This window comes from Eurosta solidaginis, chromosome 4 (assembly GCF_040869045.1).
Source record: "Eurosta solidaginis isolate ZX-2024a chromosome 4, ASM4086904v1, whole genome shotgun sequence".
In the NCBI taxonomy this organism is placed as follows: domain Eukaryota; kingdom Metazoa; phylum Arthropoda; class Insecta; order Diptera; family Tephritidae; genus Eurosta; species Eurosta solidaginis.
The window spans coordinates 69,081,354-69,096,633 of NC_090322.1; the positions used below are offsets into that span (position 1 = coordinate 69,081,354).

Consider the following 15,280-nt stretch of genomic DNA (forward strand, 5'->3'; position numbering starts at 1 on the left):
TCGAATAACTTTTCAACCATAAATTCAAAAAAAAAAAAAAAAAAAAAACAATCGGGTTTGAAGCAGAAAAAAGTAATCCAATTCAAACAAAATTAAATGGACGATATTGAGGGTTGCATATAATTCGTCACCCCCTAATTCATTCGGTATCAGAAAGATACTTTGCTTCTACAAAAAAAAGAATATTGTTATATCTTTCCTTCCCAAAAAAGTAGCACAAAGGTATGTACGTATGTATTTATAAAAAAAAAACCAATGCAGCTAAAGTTAATGCAAATTCCTGACCTAGGCTAAGGTATTATGTACATAGGTATATGTGGATCGATGCTTGCATAGGTACATATATATATATATGGGTATAACCAGAAGAGTATGATTTTTTTTTTTCTCACTCACCTGATATCAGCACATCAGCATTGTAGGCGCCTTCAAGCTGTGGGAGACCTGTGAGGGGGAAATTTTATATACATGTGTCTCTTCCTATTCGTACAAATACCATGCATTCATTGCCTAAGTAAGGTTCAATGGAATTTTGCAATCAACTCCACGCTCACTCACTCGCGGTAGCGGGCGTCGAGTGGGTCACAAAATTACGCGGCCAAAAAAATCTTTAGCAAAGCTCAAGGAAGAAAATCCAAACAATATTGTTGACATAAAAAAATTTTTGTTTACTGCTAAAAATTTAAAAGTGGCTTTAATACGAAAGTGCGTGCAAAATTTTTAAACACTGCCAATAAAAATGTGTGGGCTAAGGAAAGTTACAAGAAAAAAACAAAGGTACCGAGAACTTCTTTGTCCGAAACAAAACTGTGCTTAAGTTAGGCTGTAACCTAAGAAGATGTGCAAGCCACGTGGTGTATGTAGCAAAAAAAATCATAAAAAGAAATACAAAAAAATGCATACATGCGTAACATATCAGTAATTAGCTAAGTGTAAATATAATTTTTGGCAGTGATATAAAAAAAAGGGTGAAAAAAAGTAAGAAGAAAAATGTTAATTCGGCCCTCCTGGGGCTTTGGTGGTGGTGATGTCGCTGATGCTGCTGTCGGCGTTGCTGATGGTGGAGATGCTGTCGCTGACGTTGGTTGTCGTTCGCTGCTACTGACGCTGGCTTGATTTCGCTGCCAAGTGTTGGCGTTGGCGTTGGCGTTGGCGCTGGCCTTTGCTCTATCTGTAATGTCGCCGGCAGGCCGCGATCATTTTTCTAGCCTGGAAAAGTCTCTCTCTCTCTCGTTCCCTGCTCTCTATGACATTCCACGGCAATCCAATTCGCTACTTATGTCGTTGGAATATAGGTGTTTTAAAATTTCCATATGCTCCCTTTAAAAAAATTGTCTGACGATGCGGGTAAGTAGGTATGTACGTTCCTTAACCCCCTTCCTAGGTCTTGCCACAAAATCTATAAAAGAAACAAGAAACAAAAAAACGAAAAATTTTCTACAGGTTGAATATCATAAGTCTCGTTGCTTCTTTTATTGCTTTCTGTACCTATGTATGTATGCCCAGCCATACCCTATCTTTCCAATCCCAATTGGCACATAGGGCAGTATACATACATATGTGCATGTAATAAAACAAACCGACGAAAAAGTTTTTTCCTTCTGTTTTCACCTACTAATCTAATTTCAACTTCAAATTTTATTCCAAATCAATTATGCTTTTTCGTTTTAATTAATTTCAAGTTAATTTTATAGCGTTTTCTTTTCTGTAAAAAATGTTGCCCTCATATTGCCCTCTTAAATTCTAACTTTTGATCTAGTCACCTACCGCGATGCACAATGGCTCTTCTTCGTAGTTAATAAGACCCGCTTTCCTTATTCGGTGGAAAATATTTTGTGAAGAGAACAAACAAACTCACAAGAGAGCTGGGAAAAACCGACAGAGCGACACTATTTTCAGAAAAGAAAACGCCGTTAACTTAATTCGGATTCTTACTTTAATTTACATTAACTTCTGATACTCAAAAATTCAAACTCAAAACAAATTCTGATTAATAAAATTTTTTTCTTTTTAACTATTTTTTTTCTTTTTCAAGAATTTGGGTTTATTTAATTTTTTCGTTTTACACCAATTTTATTTTAACTAATTTCTAAATTCCAAAAATTCTAATTCTTTTACACCTATTTATTTTTCTATTCATTTAACTTTTATTCAATTTTAGCCTGTATTTTAAAGATATTATTTTATCTTCCACTTATGTTTAATACAAAAAACTCTCCTTTAGATTAGGTTTAAGTTGAAAATATCACATGGTTGCATTTAATTAAAACTACTTCAAAATATCAACACAAAAATTTAATTATTGTCCGTGATGACCAGTTTATTCGTTATTTAAATGGTAATAAAGCACAAAGAAGTTAACTGGAAAAGTATTTTTATTGAAATTTTCCTAAAAATTTAATAATAGCAAATGACAAATATTTCAACATCCCTGTTTTAAAAATTGCCATCGTTTCAAATAAATGTTGCCAATGTGCCATATAAAAAGTACTTGCTTGAAAAAGTACTAACCTACATTTGAACGTTCTCAATTGGTGATTAAACAATAGGTAGTTGTAGCTTTTTTTGATGGCGAAGAAAATTGACTTTGAATACAAATATACTCAAGTAAGATAGAATTCAGCAATTTCAATCTTTTACTAATGCCGTGCAAATAGGCAGATAGACTAATGGTCCTTCTCAACCACTCGGGTCCTAGGTCCTATATTTATATCCCGTAAAACACTGTCAAATACTCAGCTTTAAAAAAACTGTAGTCCGATGGAGCAAGTCAATCTCTTTGTGGGGAGGGAAATTAATAACCTATGAAGAGCTTCTACCAATTTTTGTGGCACAGATGAAAGAAAACGGAGAAGGTGACTGAGGTGAATAGAAAAAGCCTGAATCGCTGTAGGACGATGCCATGGAAATAGACATAATTTTATCGAAATTCTCGGAATTAAGAAGCTCCAACGAAATCGTCGATAGACCAATGTACTTTGATGTATTTAAATTTAAATTACTTAAGCTCAAGTATCTCATTTTGTTATATGATCGATAAAATCTAACCACAATTTAATCTATTTGGTCAATGCACAATGTGTTCATTTACATAATCAATTTTACAACAATAGCAAGATAAGACATATAGTAACATTTTGACACATAGCAAGAATAGATTTGCGAAGTTTCAGCAAAATTCGAATATATCTTCATTTTTGGAATACTTTACATAATCAAGAGCCCTATGCTTTTATATAAGCGAGTTATCCACGAGATATACCTAAAAAGAAATCAGTCAACCCACAAGAGCCTAAAATTTTTTTATCCTACACGATTAATGAAAGAAAAATCAACCCAATTACGATGTATACAAAATCTGCTATGAAATACTATTTCTTGTATGTCTTATGTTTGGAAACCATGAAGATGATTTAAGACTTTCTAGTTTTATAATAAACTACTTGAATAATTAGAAGGGATTATTATTTCTATTTACCAGGTTTACGCCTTTTTTGCACCCAACTCCTAAATTGATTTAACATATCTGAAGGCAATGAAAGTATAAAAAAATAACCTTGGGGAAAAAGCATTTAGTACTGAATGGAAAAAAGTATGCATTCATTCCAACTTCACATTCAATAAAGACTGGGAATGATTTCCACATTCACACTCTATATTGAATTATATTTTACCATTCAATAACACACATACTTTGGCTTTGAGTTGAAAGTATTTTAAGCCATTCAGGAATGGAGATTTATATGCAACCAAAAAATCACATTTTTTAAAAGAATGCTGAGAGAATGCACACTCAATTGATTCAATCTTTTTACAGCTCTGATACTAAGGCATCGAGTCCCGGGAAACACAAGCTAAAATAAATCAAAGGAAATCCTATTTCATGATAAATACAGTCGGTTTTTGACATATACAAAGGGTGTATAATATATCAACAATGTATCCAATCAGTATGAAGTCTAAAAGATGTTTCTCATTTGCCGGTTAAATGTGTAACATGTAAAAATGAAGACTATCTAGTCTATTAAATAAATAAATAAAAAAATAAATGTAAGGCGCGATAACCTCCGAAGAGATCTAAGGCCGCGCTTCTCTTCCAATTTGCGTCGTGCTCCTCTTGATTTTCCCTACAAATTGGCCGGACGGGATCTACATGTTTTATGCCGACTCCGAACGGCATCTGCAAGGCAGATGAGTTTTCACTGAGAGTTTTTCATGGCAGAAATACACCCGAGGCGCTTGCCAAACACTGCCGAGGGGCGACCCCGCTTAGAAAAATTTTCTGCTGATTGAAAAACCTTATTTCTAAATTTTGATGGTGCTTTGCCCGGGGTGTGAACCCAGGGCATACGGTGTGGTAGGCGGAGCACGCTACCAGCACACCACGGTGGCCGCCAGGGTCTATTATAGTTATAATATTATACTTAATATTTGAGAATTCATGAGCTTAACACCGGCTTATAAAAATTGAATATTCAATTATTATGTTTGTTAAATGATACCATCGCAATATCCCAGTAAATGTGTCTTTCTTTTCAGTTTCTTTTTAACAAACATCATAATTGAGCATTCAATTGTTATAAGCCGGTGTTAAGCTCATTAATTCCTAAATATTAAGTATAAATTGAACACACCATTAAACAAACATAAATGTTAGGATATTATTTAATATAAAGAAGTGTTTTGAATCGCCTGAATTTTTATATATAAAAATTGCATGATATAGATAATTTATTTTTATTTTGTTTAAAAGTTGTATTAATTTATTTTGAAAACATTGGACTGAAGTACATGTTTTTGTTAAACTACTCATATGCGTATGAGTCATTCCATATAAAACTGTCTGGAAATAAAAAAAGTGTTTTCCACCCATTTTAGATTTCACTGCAACTTCGAGAAACTCTTCTCTAGAATTCCAAAGTACATAATTTACACGAGTTTGACGTTTGCAAGCGCTCGTTTCGGCGTATTTGAATCAAGACGCTGAAAAATCTTTAAAGCTTTATCAGTAACGATAATTGACTCAATGAATACCTTTCTTTGATTTCATTGAATAATGGACGCTATAGAAAGCCTGTCAATAACTATTGAACAGCTGCCTGTCGCCTAGGACAGCTAGTGATGGTTAACTTAATTATCAAGTATACAAACACGATACTCATCTTTATTAAGAATATTTTTATTTCGTGTTGCAATGGCTTTTACAGATTTTAGTTTTGGCTTTTTCTCAGTTTTTGCAATGTATTAATTGTTCAGAACTATTTTTGTTTAGTTCTATCATAAATTGCGATAACTAGGTTTCTTTTTCGCAATTATGTGCAAGTTCTGTTAAATTGTGGTTCGATCAAGAAAAAGGGAAATATTATTACCTATATGGAGCGCTGAAAAATGGCGACGGAATTGCGATACTGGTTGATTAAGATTTTATTGACTATTTTAGTTTTAACCATTAAATGTGATCCCCTTCCACTTCGGCAATGTGAGCCGATAAAGATTGAAATGTGTAAAGGCATTGGTTACAATGAAACATCCATGCCGAATTTAGTCGGACATGAACTGCAAGCTGACGTTGAGTTTACCCTGGAAACATTCGTACCGCTAATTGAGTATTTCTGTAGTACACAATTAAAGCTATTTTTATGTAGTGCTTATGTGCCTTTGTGTACACCAAAAGTTCCTGTTCCCATTGGACCCTGCAGGAGCTTGTGTGAAAGCGTAAGGATGCGTTGTCATCCAGTCTTGCAAGGATTTGGTTTTCCGTGGCCACCAGCATTAGACTGTAACAGATTTCCAAAAGAAAATAACCATGAAACTATGTGTATTGAAGGGCCAGGAGAGGCACATATGAACACAAAAGACAATGATAACTTTTCTGGAGCAGCAACAAACAAATTACCAACATCAACTGCTACACTTCAATGTCCCGGTCTATCAAAATCTCATATGTATGTGAAACTATATCGTTCTGGCCGTTGTGCCCCCTTATGTGAAGCTGATATATTATTTGGCCAACATGATAAGCATCTTGCCGAACTGTGGGTGGCTACATGGACGTATGCCGATATATTTATGGCATTAATTGCGATATTATGTCTAATACTAAGCGATAATTCAAAAAGAACTAACCATCGGAAATGGATACGCGTTCTTACGCCGTTTGTGTGGTGCCATTTTATGGTAGCATTAGGGTGGACTGTGCGTTTCATAGTAGGCCGAAAAAAAACGTCATGTGGATACGATCCGCAGCTACCAAATATATTGTTATTACTTGTGGATGGCCTTTCCAACGCAGCGTGTGCGACAACATTTTTACTACGATATTACTTTTATATGGCTGCTTGTGCCTGGTAAACATTTGCCGGTTAATATTTTCTTAATATTATTATTATTTTTTTCAATTTTAGGTGGGCAATTCTATGTTTAAACTGGCATCGAGATGTGAGGCGTATTAATCCTGAAGATTTAGAATGTTTTTCAATCGAGAACTTAAGCATACGTTCAGAATTACATAAGCGAATAGCTAAGAAAAGCCACTTAACAAAAAATGGAAAACGAAATGAGAATTTAGCAATAATGGATAGTAGTTTGGCTAGTTTCGCAGCTTGGGGTATACCAGCCTTTCAGACAGCGGCAGTTATAGTAGCTAGACTTGTTGATGCTGATGAACTTTTTGGTAATTACTTTGCAATTCATATGAGCCAATTAGAAAATTAAAAAATTTATTTGTTCTGTAGGTGCTTGCTTTGTGGGAAATCAATCCGACAAAGGACTGCAAATATTTGTTGCGACCCCACTGTTTTGTTATTGGATTTTTGGATCAATGAACCTTGGTTCAGGATATCTAGCTTACCGGCGGTTTAAGACTATATTAAATGGCGCATCAGTGCCGGTTTGGAAGCAGGAATTGCGCAATAAGTGCCCCAGTTATGACTTTGGTATATTTTTATTTATATACTGTATACCATGTGCTTTACTATTGCTTTCCGTGTTCTATGAGTTTGCCAATATTGACACTTGGCTAAATGTTCCTCCTTATTTAGTGGCAACGGAAGGTTTTACAACACCAATGTGGTCGTTTTTGATGCGTGCTTTCATGGAAATATCATTGGGAATGATATGTTTCGCGTGGATCCTTGGTCCAAAAATATCAATCTTTTATAAACAGCAGTTGGAGCTTCGTAATTTAAAAGAAACACCGGTTGCAGCAATTTCACCACGTAATAGTCGCCATTTAAATCATAACCGCAACCAAGCATACAGCACAACATCGTACCAGACAATACGACCGCCAGTAAATATATATTCCCAACAAAATTCACAAAGAAGTATATCCATGAGTCAATTATCGAAATATTCTAACAATAAAAATGTCATATCAAAAAGCGTGCAAAATACGAAGCATTTGCAACAGCATCGCAACTATGTAAGACCAGCGCAATTGCATTTGGAATATTGTGGAGATGAAACTATATTATAAGTATTGTTCTTATTATCTTGCCTCAAACTATGTAACAATAAGACTGTGATAGACATAACAGTATATAAATATTTCAATATTTTGGTCTTAGAGTACTCTAGAACTAGTTGTTATGTACTGCTTACTTTTAGAAAACGTACTTATTTTTTATTACTTTTAAAAAGTGCCATTATTTACTACTACGTAAAATAATAAACATTACCCCACAAATAAAAATTATAAAAAATGCAAGGCGAGCTCAGTACTATGTGTTGCTATCCCAACAGTTAATTGCTTCTTCTTGATTATTTTCCATACAATGCCTTGTACCAAAGAGTTTTTATTTGTAAATACTGGATACTGCCTTAAGCATCGTCAGTGACAGCAGATGTAGGAAGTAGGAGCTCTGGGACGAAACGGTTGAGCAAGTTATGTGTTGTTGTTGTTGTTGTTGTAGCGATAAGGTTGCTCCCCGAAGGCGTTGGGGAGTGTTATCGATGTGATGGTCCTTTGCCGGATACAAATCGCGTACGCTTCGGTACCATAGCACCATTAAGGTGCTAGCCCGACCATCTCGGGAAAGATTTATGTGGCCACATTAAACCTTCAGGCCATTCCCTCCCTCCTTACCCCAAAGTTCCATGAGGAGCTTGGGGTCGCTTTGACGATTGCCAATTTTTGGCGAAAATTTCGCATATTTGCCCCATGTACAAACATCAATAACTTTCCTTGCGTGAATATTCCAAGATGAGGCAATTGATGGTATACTACTGTGGTGTAGAGAAAAAATAACAATAATAATAATAAAATTTCCACACAATCGGTTAAGAAGTGTTTAAATAAGTAAAAAAATTTAAGGTTTTCCGGGTCTATATTTTTATCAATATCTCCAAAACCGGATCTCCGGTATTAAAACGTTTTTACCTAAACATACTTAGTTCACATATCTATATGTTTTTAAAGTTTGAAAAGAATCGGTAGAAGGGTGTTAAAATAAATGTGTTGCAAACTTTGCAGTAAATAATATTTGGCGGCTATTCGGTTTTATATTTTTACCGATATCTCCATATTTTGTTAAAATTTCGATTTAATCGGTACAGAAGTGTTGAAATAAATGTATATTTAACATTGCGACCTCAATTTATATATATTTTGCTCGATCTTTTGACTATATCTTTTTTAGGCATTATGTAAGACAAGTAACGGCGATGTACTATAGCTCCAATTTACTCCGCAATGTTCCTAACAAAAAGATATTTGCGTGATACCATGTTTCAAAAAAAAATTGTTTTTCTCCAAAAAAACCAAAGTTTGGCGGATTTCCCCATATACTTTGTGTAAAAGGGCTAAAAGCAATTATGAAATAATTAAGAATTTGTATTTTGTATGGAGGATTGAGTTCAATAAGGGCTTTTAATGTAGAAGACTTGGCTAATTATTTCATTAAGCCTATGTGTGAAATCGGCATTAAGCTCAAACGCCGCCCAATTTGGCTAAAATTGATGTATACATAAAATTATCATTGATGTATCACAATTGCTTTTGTGCTATGTATGTACATATATGTGAATACCGCACGTCTGTAACCCTATTATTTCGACGTTTTTTGGCAATTTTGTAAATATACAAATTAGAAAGAAAATTAAGACATATTTTATATATTTCAACCGTTTCCTATAACAAAAAAATTACAGCAAAATTTCTTAAAACGCAATATGAAAGAAGTTCCCTGATTGCCCGAAACTACTAATTAAAAGCTTAAAAACTTGTTTATTTTTTATATTTATTTGGGAATTTGCTAAGTTTAACCCTAAGTAAGGGCCGTTTTCTCAAGTAAATTGTATAGTGTATCGGTTCGATAAAAACATTTTTTGTAAACAAAATTCGTGTTAATAGGGCGGATAAACTTTAAAGTTCACATGAGAAAACGTCCCTTATTCGTTTATAAAATATGAGGCAACTTTTCAACGCAGCTATTTATGTACATATATACATCTAGGCAATTCAAAAGTATTATCAAAAAATTTTAACTTATTTTCGTGGTTTTCAATATAAAAATGTGAATTGCCCAAATCAAAGAGGATAAATACAATAAGAGCCGTCACTCGTTACTTTGTGGCGATTATCTCGCTGGAAATTGAAAAAATTGATGCCGAATGTTTTCTGAGAGGGACATTTTTAATTGTCTCGCATTTATCCATGCCGTGTAGGCCCCTTGTGCAACTGTGATCTTTGGAAAGATAATTAAATAAAAGAATTAAATACAGTCGAAAAATAAACACAAATACTCCACGAAAATGTATAGAAGACATTTATAAACATCTCGCCCAAAAAAAAAGTAGCGACTACCTCTCAGTATACATCGAGTAAATGCCAAAAAAATAACGAGTGATGGCTCTTATTGTATTTATCCTCTTTGGTCAAACTAATAGCGTTTTCTTTTCTGGCTATAGCAAAGAGGATAAATACAATAAGAGCCGTCACTCGTTACTTTGTGGCGATTATCTCGATGGAAATTGAAAAAATTGATGCCGAATGTTTTCTGAGAGGGACATTTTTAATTGTCTCGCATTTATCCATGCCGTGTAGGCCCCTTGTGCAACTGTGATCTTTGGAAAGAGAATTAAATAAAAGAATTAAATACAGTCGAAAAATATACACAAATACCCCACGAAAATGTATAGAAGACATTTATAAACATCTCGCCCAAAAAAAAAGTAGCGACTACCTCTCAGTATAAACGAGTAAATGCCAAAAAAATAACGAGTGACGGCTTTAATTGTATTTATCCTCTTTGGCTATAGTGTTGCGCTTTGTGTACGCCGCGCAAGGGTTGTTGTTCTATTCTTAAAAACAGGCAACGCATTTACGGGGTATTTCGTTCTTTTGTGAAAATTGTTGCCTGCTCGCAACGCAAAAGCGTTACACTTTTACCCTGTATAAAATGGCGGTGTGGCAGTGCAACTCTGTGAAAACAAAGAGGATAAATACAAAAGAGCCGTCACTCGTTATTTTTTTGGCATTTACTCGATGTATACTGAGAGGTAGTCGCTACTTTTTTTTTGGGCGAGATGTGTATATATGTCTTCTATACATTTTCGTGGGGTATTTGTGTTTATTTTTCGACTGTATTTAATTCTTTTATTTAATTCTCTTTCCAAAGATCACAGTTGCACAAGGGGCCTACACGGCATGAATAAATGCGAGACAATTAAAAATGTCCCTCTCAGAAAACATTCGGCATCAATTTTTTCAATTTCCAGCGAGATAATCGCCACAAAGTAACGAGTGACGGCTCTTATTGTATTTATCCTCTTTGGTGAAACTCAATTCGCTCTTGAGTTCCACATATACTCTGTTAATATGAGTGCAGATCAACAACCAGATTGCGCATTCACGAGTTCAAAATTGCTTCGTTCTGCGCTGCTACGTCATAGTTGACTCTTTGAGCGAATGAAAGAGAGAGAGAGAGAAAAAAACAAGAGCTAAAGGAAGATGACGTAAGAATTGCCCATAAAAAAGACATTTTCTAATGTTTACATGCGCAATGCGCAATATTGTGTGATTTGTGATATGAGTGAATATGGTGGGATGAAATGTTCTTTGTATGCACTATAAATGTTGACAATTTTCTGGGGTAGGAGTAACACTATTAAGGATTTACCATTTACTTAGGCAACAATTTATTTCAGAAAAGAAAACGCTATAAATGTGGCTACATCTCTATACATGTTTAATCGTAAAGGATTTAAAATTAAGAAAAGTTGTTTATGTATCGACTATGTTTAAAAATAAAGAAAAGTAATTTACAATAGCTGACAGATGTGTTATTTTAGTCAAGAGGAATAAAGCAAGGCCCTATCGCCAATTTCGTTCGATTCTATATATTGGAAGTTGCACGTCATTAACACTAACTTTTTGCTATCAAAGGGTGGATAAGCGCACTACAAAGTTTTATAGCTTCAGTTGTCAATCTCACCTACCTGTGGCGAATCCTGTTTCTTTAACGCCCAAGGCTTTGGCGACCCCAAGCTCCTCATGTATCTAGAGGGGTGAGAATGGTTCCAAAGTAGTAGAAATAATAGGGTCTGCTGTATACTGTGCAGATCCAGAAATAAACAGATCCTACAAACTGCCAGATCATAACTGGCGGAATTTGATCCGATCCGCCAGAGTAAGATTTTTTTAAATTTTCCAGATACCAGAACCAGGAACTACTGCCGAGTTAGGACAAATTAAATGGATAATCTGACGGCGCCGAATACGAAAAATTAGATTTGTAGAAATCTGCAAACACATTAGCAATTATGGCGTTATCGTTCGAAGTAAGGTTGTTAAACCTCATTGTATAATTAACCCTTTAGTCTTTCTTTCCGAGTTAACAAAACTTTAAAACGTCTTTGGGTTACAAAAAACTTGACTCCTAATCTTATTAATATACTCTTTAAAGCAACAGTTGTTTAAGGTGTTTTATTTGTGACGTAAAAAAGAGTTAGCAGCATAGGCAGTTCAGGGTGATAAACATCTTCAAGCAAAGCAAACAGATCGCAACTACTTACTGAACAATTAGACGTGTTATCTGCAAATATCAGACCCAAACATTTACCAAATTGTTGCGAACATTGTTCAGTTGATGAAAGTCCGGCATCGGCAAGGTTATTTAAAAGCTCGTAAGAGAAGAAGCAGAAACCAGCAAGCCATCTATGCGATTACAAGACACCCAAGCCAGATTAAAGTCATCGAGCAATACGACAGAATCCTTAGACCTGTCGTAAGAGGTGAGTAAAATACCAAATTGATTCAAGGGGTTGTGTAGCACAACCGTTTCAAGGGATTGCAAGCGCAATATATAGCTTCTCCAACCTAATTGTCAACCTCTTCTACCCTTGGCGAATCCTGTTTCTTTAACAGCCGAGGATCTGGCTACCCCAAGTTCCTCATTGATCTAGGGGCTGTGGGAGGGCGGCACGGCGCAGAAGGTTTCCTGTGGTCACACCAAATCGTTCACTAGATGGTGAAGCTAGTACCTTATTGGTGCTTGTTACCGGAACGTACCGGATCTGCATCCGGAAAAGGACCACCAAAATCGATAACACTCCCCAAGGTATTCGGGGAGTGCCCTTATCGCTACAACAACAACAACTACCTGACCATAGAAACGACTGATTGAACTATGGACGAATGTTTCAAATACAAAGAACTATCAGATTGAGGCGGAATTTAACTTAAATTTACACGAACGCAAAGCAACTCGGCATCATCAGAGTCATTTTTTCTAAAAAGATAGACCGCAAATTATCTGAATGGTCGGCAAGCGTCGGTTCAGTTAGGAACGAAATCGGAAAACCTAGAAAAAGTAAACAGAGCGTACCACATTGTGGTGTCCTATCCCCACTTCTTTTAATTTCTACATATCAAAACACCTTTCCCCACCAGAAGGAGTTACAATCATTTCCTATGCCGACGACTGCACGATTATGGCAACGGGACCTGGCCCTTCAATTGAAGAATTAGTTTCCAAAATAAACAGCTATCTCCGCGATCTTTCTAATTACTTCACACTACTCGTTTAAGATTGTTTAGGCCATTTATTGTTCATGTCGAAAATTGGTCGGATATGGTCGAAAGTGGTATCAACGGATGCGAATCACTGCCAGTTATAAGAAATTAATTGCGAAATTTAACTCTTTCTAACTCTTCAAAAGTTATTTAAAAACAGCCGCTTTCGATGTCAGCTTACCACGGAGTTTGCATCACCCAATTCACCAAGTTATTAAAACAAAACACTAAAAAAAAGTCATATAATAAATTTATTTGCTCACTTTGCATATTTTTTCTAAAAATTAATACTGAACAATGAATTCAAATAAAATGACCCAAGGCGAACATGTTTTTCAATTGTACTGAAGTTGTTAAAAAAAGCGAATTACCCAAAAAAGGTGCCGATTTTTAAACAAATTTTACATTGCGATTGGCTGAAAGAATAAGCGAAATCAAGGATCACTGATCACTAGTTGGTTCCAGGGGCAATAAACACTCCTTTAAAATGATTCTTACCTCATACTTAAGTTGAGGATATATGTACGTATGCAGGGCCGTAGATAGAAAATCCGGGCCCGGGACTAAACAATTTACGGGCCCCTTACAAAAAAATCCACTAATACATTTGATTAATTTGAATTAATGACGTCTCATTCATGAATCATTATTGATGGATTACATCAAAAAAAAAAAAAAAAAAAAAAAAATATTTGCCACATCAACTAAATGATTTTTGGACTAAAAGCTGAAAATAAAATTAACACAGAATATTTACTATTTATACTATTTTATTGTAACGTAGAAATAAAATTCTCTTTTAATAGCCACATATTGTTTCAAATAATCTTTTCTATTTATGTATTTGGTAACATTTTAGAACATTTCTGATACATTTAATGATGGTTATAAATTTAAATTATTCAATATAGAAGTTTCGGATATCAAAGAGTGGCTTTTCTTGTTTTTTTCGCTGCAAAATTCTTTATAATAATATCAAAATTTAACTGTCTTGCCAAAATGGATTCAACACAAAGCGTGGGAAGTCCTGAAACTCGCTCCTGAGATGAACACGATCTATGAAAGTTTTTGATTCTTGCAAGGACGCTGAAAGCTCGTTCTGCACTAGCTACAGTGACAGGTATAGTGCAAAGATACGTAAAACAACACGAAAATTGTATACAGATTTTGAACATAGATGGCAATTAGCAATTCCAATGGTGACAGACCTTTATCAAAATTTGCTTCGTAAATGTGTTTCAAGTGAATTATTTCGCTTTCTAAGCTTTGAGAAATGTCCGACTTGTGTTTTTCGACAAGTTTTGCTGCGATCGCCCGAACCATAGTTTCATGCATGTCTTCAAATTGCCACAAAAAGAAAAACGTCTCGCTCAAATTTCTCATGGCTGCAAATCGTTCAGTAATGTCAGTGATTACCGAATCAACGATCACCAAGAATGTTTTGTTTTTAAAATCAGACTGGATCATCCGTAATCATCTCATTTCCATTATCTTCAAAACGTCTTTTAGGTTTTCTCTTTCGAATGTCCGGAAACTTTGACGAGATGTTCAATTGAAAAGCAACTGTTTTGCATTCGTTTAAAATTGTTTCCGATTGGTTCCTGATCAACTTGAAATCAGCTAATAAAGCATCCAGGTGTCGGACCTCAACAACTATGGTGGCGTCTCTAGCTTGGAGGACCACGTTTCTTTCATTAATGGTTGTCAGTATTTTGAACCTAATTGAGGACAGCAAGATACATTCCAACTCGTTGATTTACTTGAGAATGCCGATAACGTCTCGGTACATTTTTTTTGAGGATGTCCCATCGTTGTGGAGTGCTGCTGAAAATTGTAAAACATTTTTGTACAACTCCGAAGAAAGTAATTGCAGCTGTACAACATTCTGCAGCATCAACACCACATATATTGAGACTGTGGGTTGCACAAGGCGAGTAATCAGAATTCGAGTTTTTGTCGAGAATGTGACGTAGTGCTCCGTTGTAAGCTCCTTTCATATTGGCACCGTTATCGTACCCTTGTGCACGACAATCTTTTAATGGGATTTCATGTTTACCTAGAGTATGGCAATTAGATCAGCGATTTTTGACCAGTTTTTTGGTTACAATTCACGAAAGCCAAAAACCCTTCTTGAATTGTAAAATTTGTTGCTTTCGAATTGAAATGGAGTTAGCGCAAAATGAACGTAGCCAACGTGACTAGCATCAGGCATATCATCAACGATAATGGCAAAATACTTGGCTTTCTTGCCTTGATCTAATATAG

The 15,280-nt window shown here is 35.2% G+C and overlaps 1 protein-coding gene across 2 annotated transcripts; it reads left to right on the forward strand.

Moving 5' to 3' along the window:
* The first annotated feature begins 5,155 nt into the window (after nt 1-5,155).
* On the forward strand, nt 5,156-11,270 carry fz4 (frizzled 4). Of its 2 annotated transcripts, XM_067782032.1 has the most exons (4): nt 5,156-6,347; nt 6,405-6,673; nt 6,735-6,935; nt 7,041-11,270. In XM_067782032.1, exons 1-4 carry the CDS (start codon nt 5,389-5,391, stop codon nt 7,475-7,477), a joined length of 1,866 nt encoding a protein of 621 aa, XP_067638133.1. In that variant the 5' UTR covers nt 5,156-5,388; the 3' UTR covers nt 7,478-11,270. The 2 variants fall into 2 exon arrangements, with proteins under 2 accessions (XP_067638133.1, XP_067638132.1); XM_067782031.1 differs by having other exon boundaries at nt 6,735-11,270.
* Nucleotides 11,271-15,280: the final 4,010 nt, after the last annotated feature.

Coding starts and splice junctions, on each gene's coding strand:
- fz4 (XM_067782031.1), top strand. CDS start 5,389: ATGGCGACGGAATTGCGATACTGGTTGATTAAGATTTTATTGACTATT. Junction 6,348..6,404: donor TATATGGCTGCTTGTGCCTG/GTAAACATTTGC, acceptor TTTCAATTTTAG/GTGGGCAATTCTATGTTTAA. Junction 6,674..6,734: donor TGATGCTGATGAACTTTTTG/GTAATTACTTTG, acceptor TTTGTTCTGTAG/GTGCTTGCTTTGTGGGAAAT.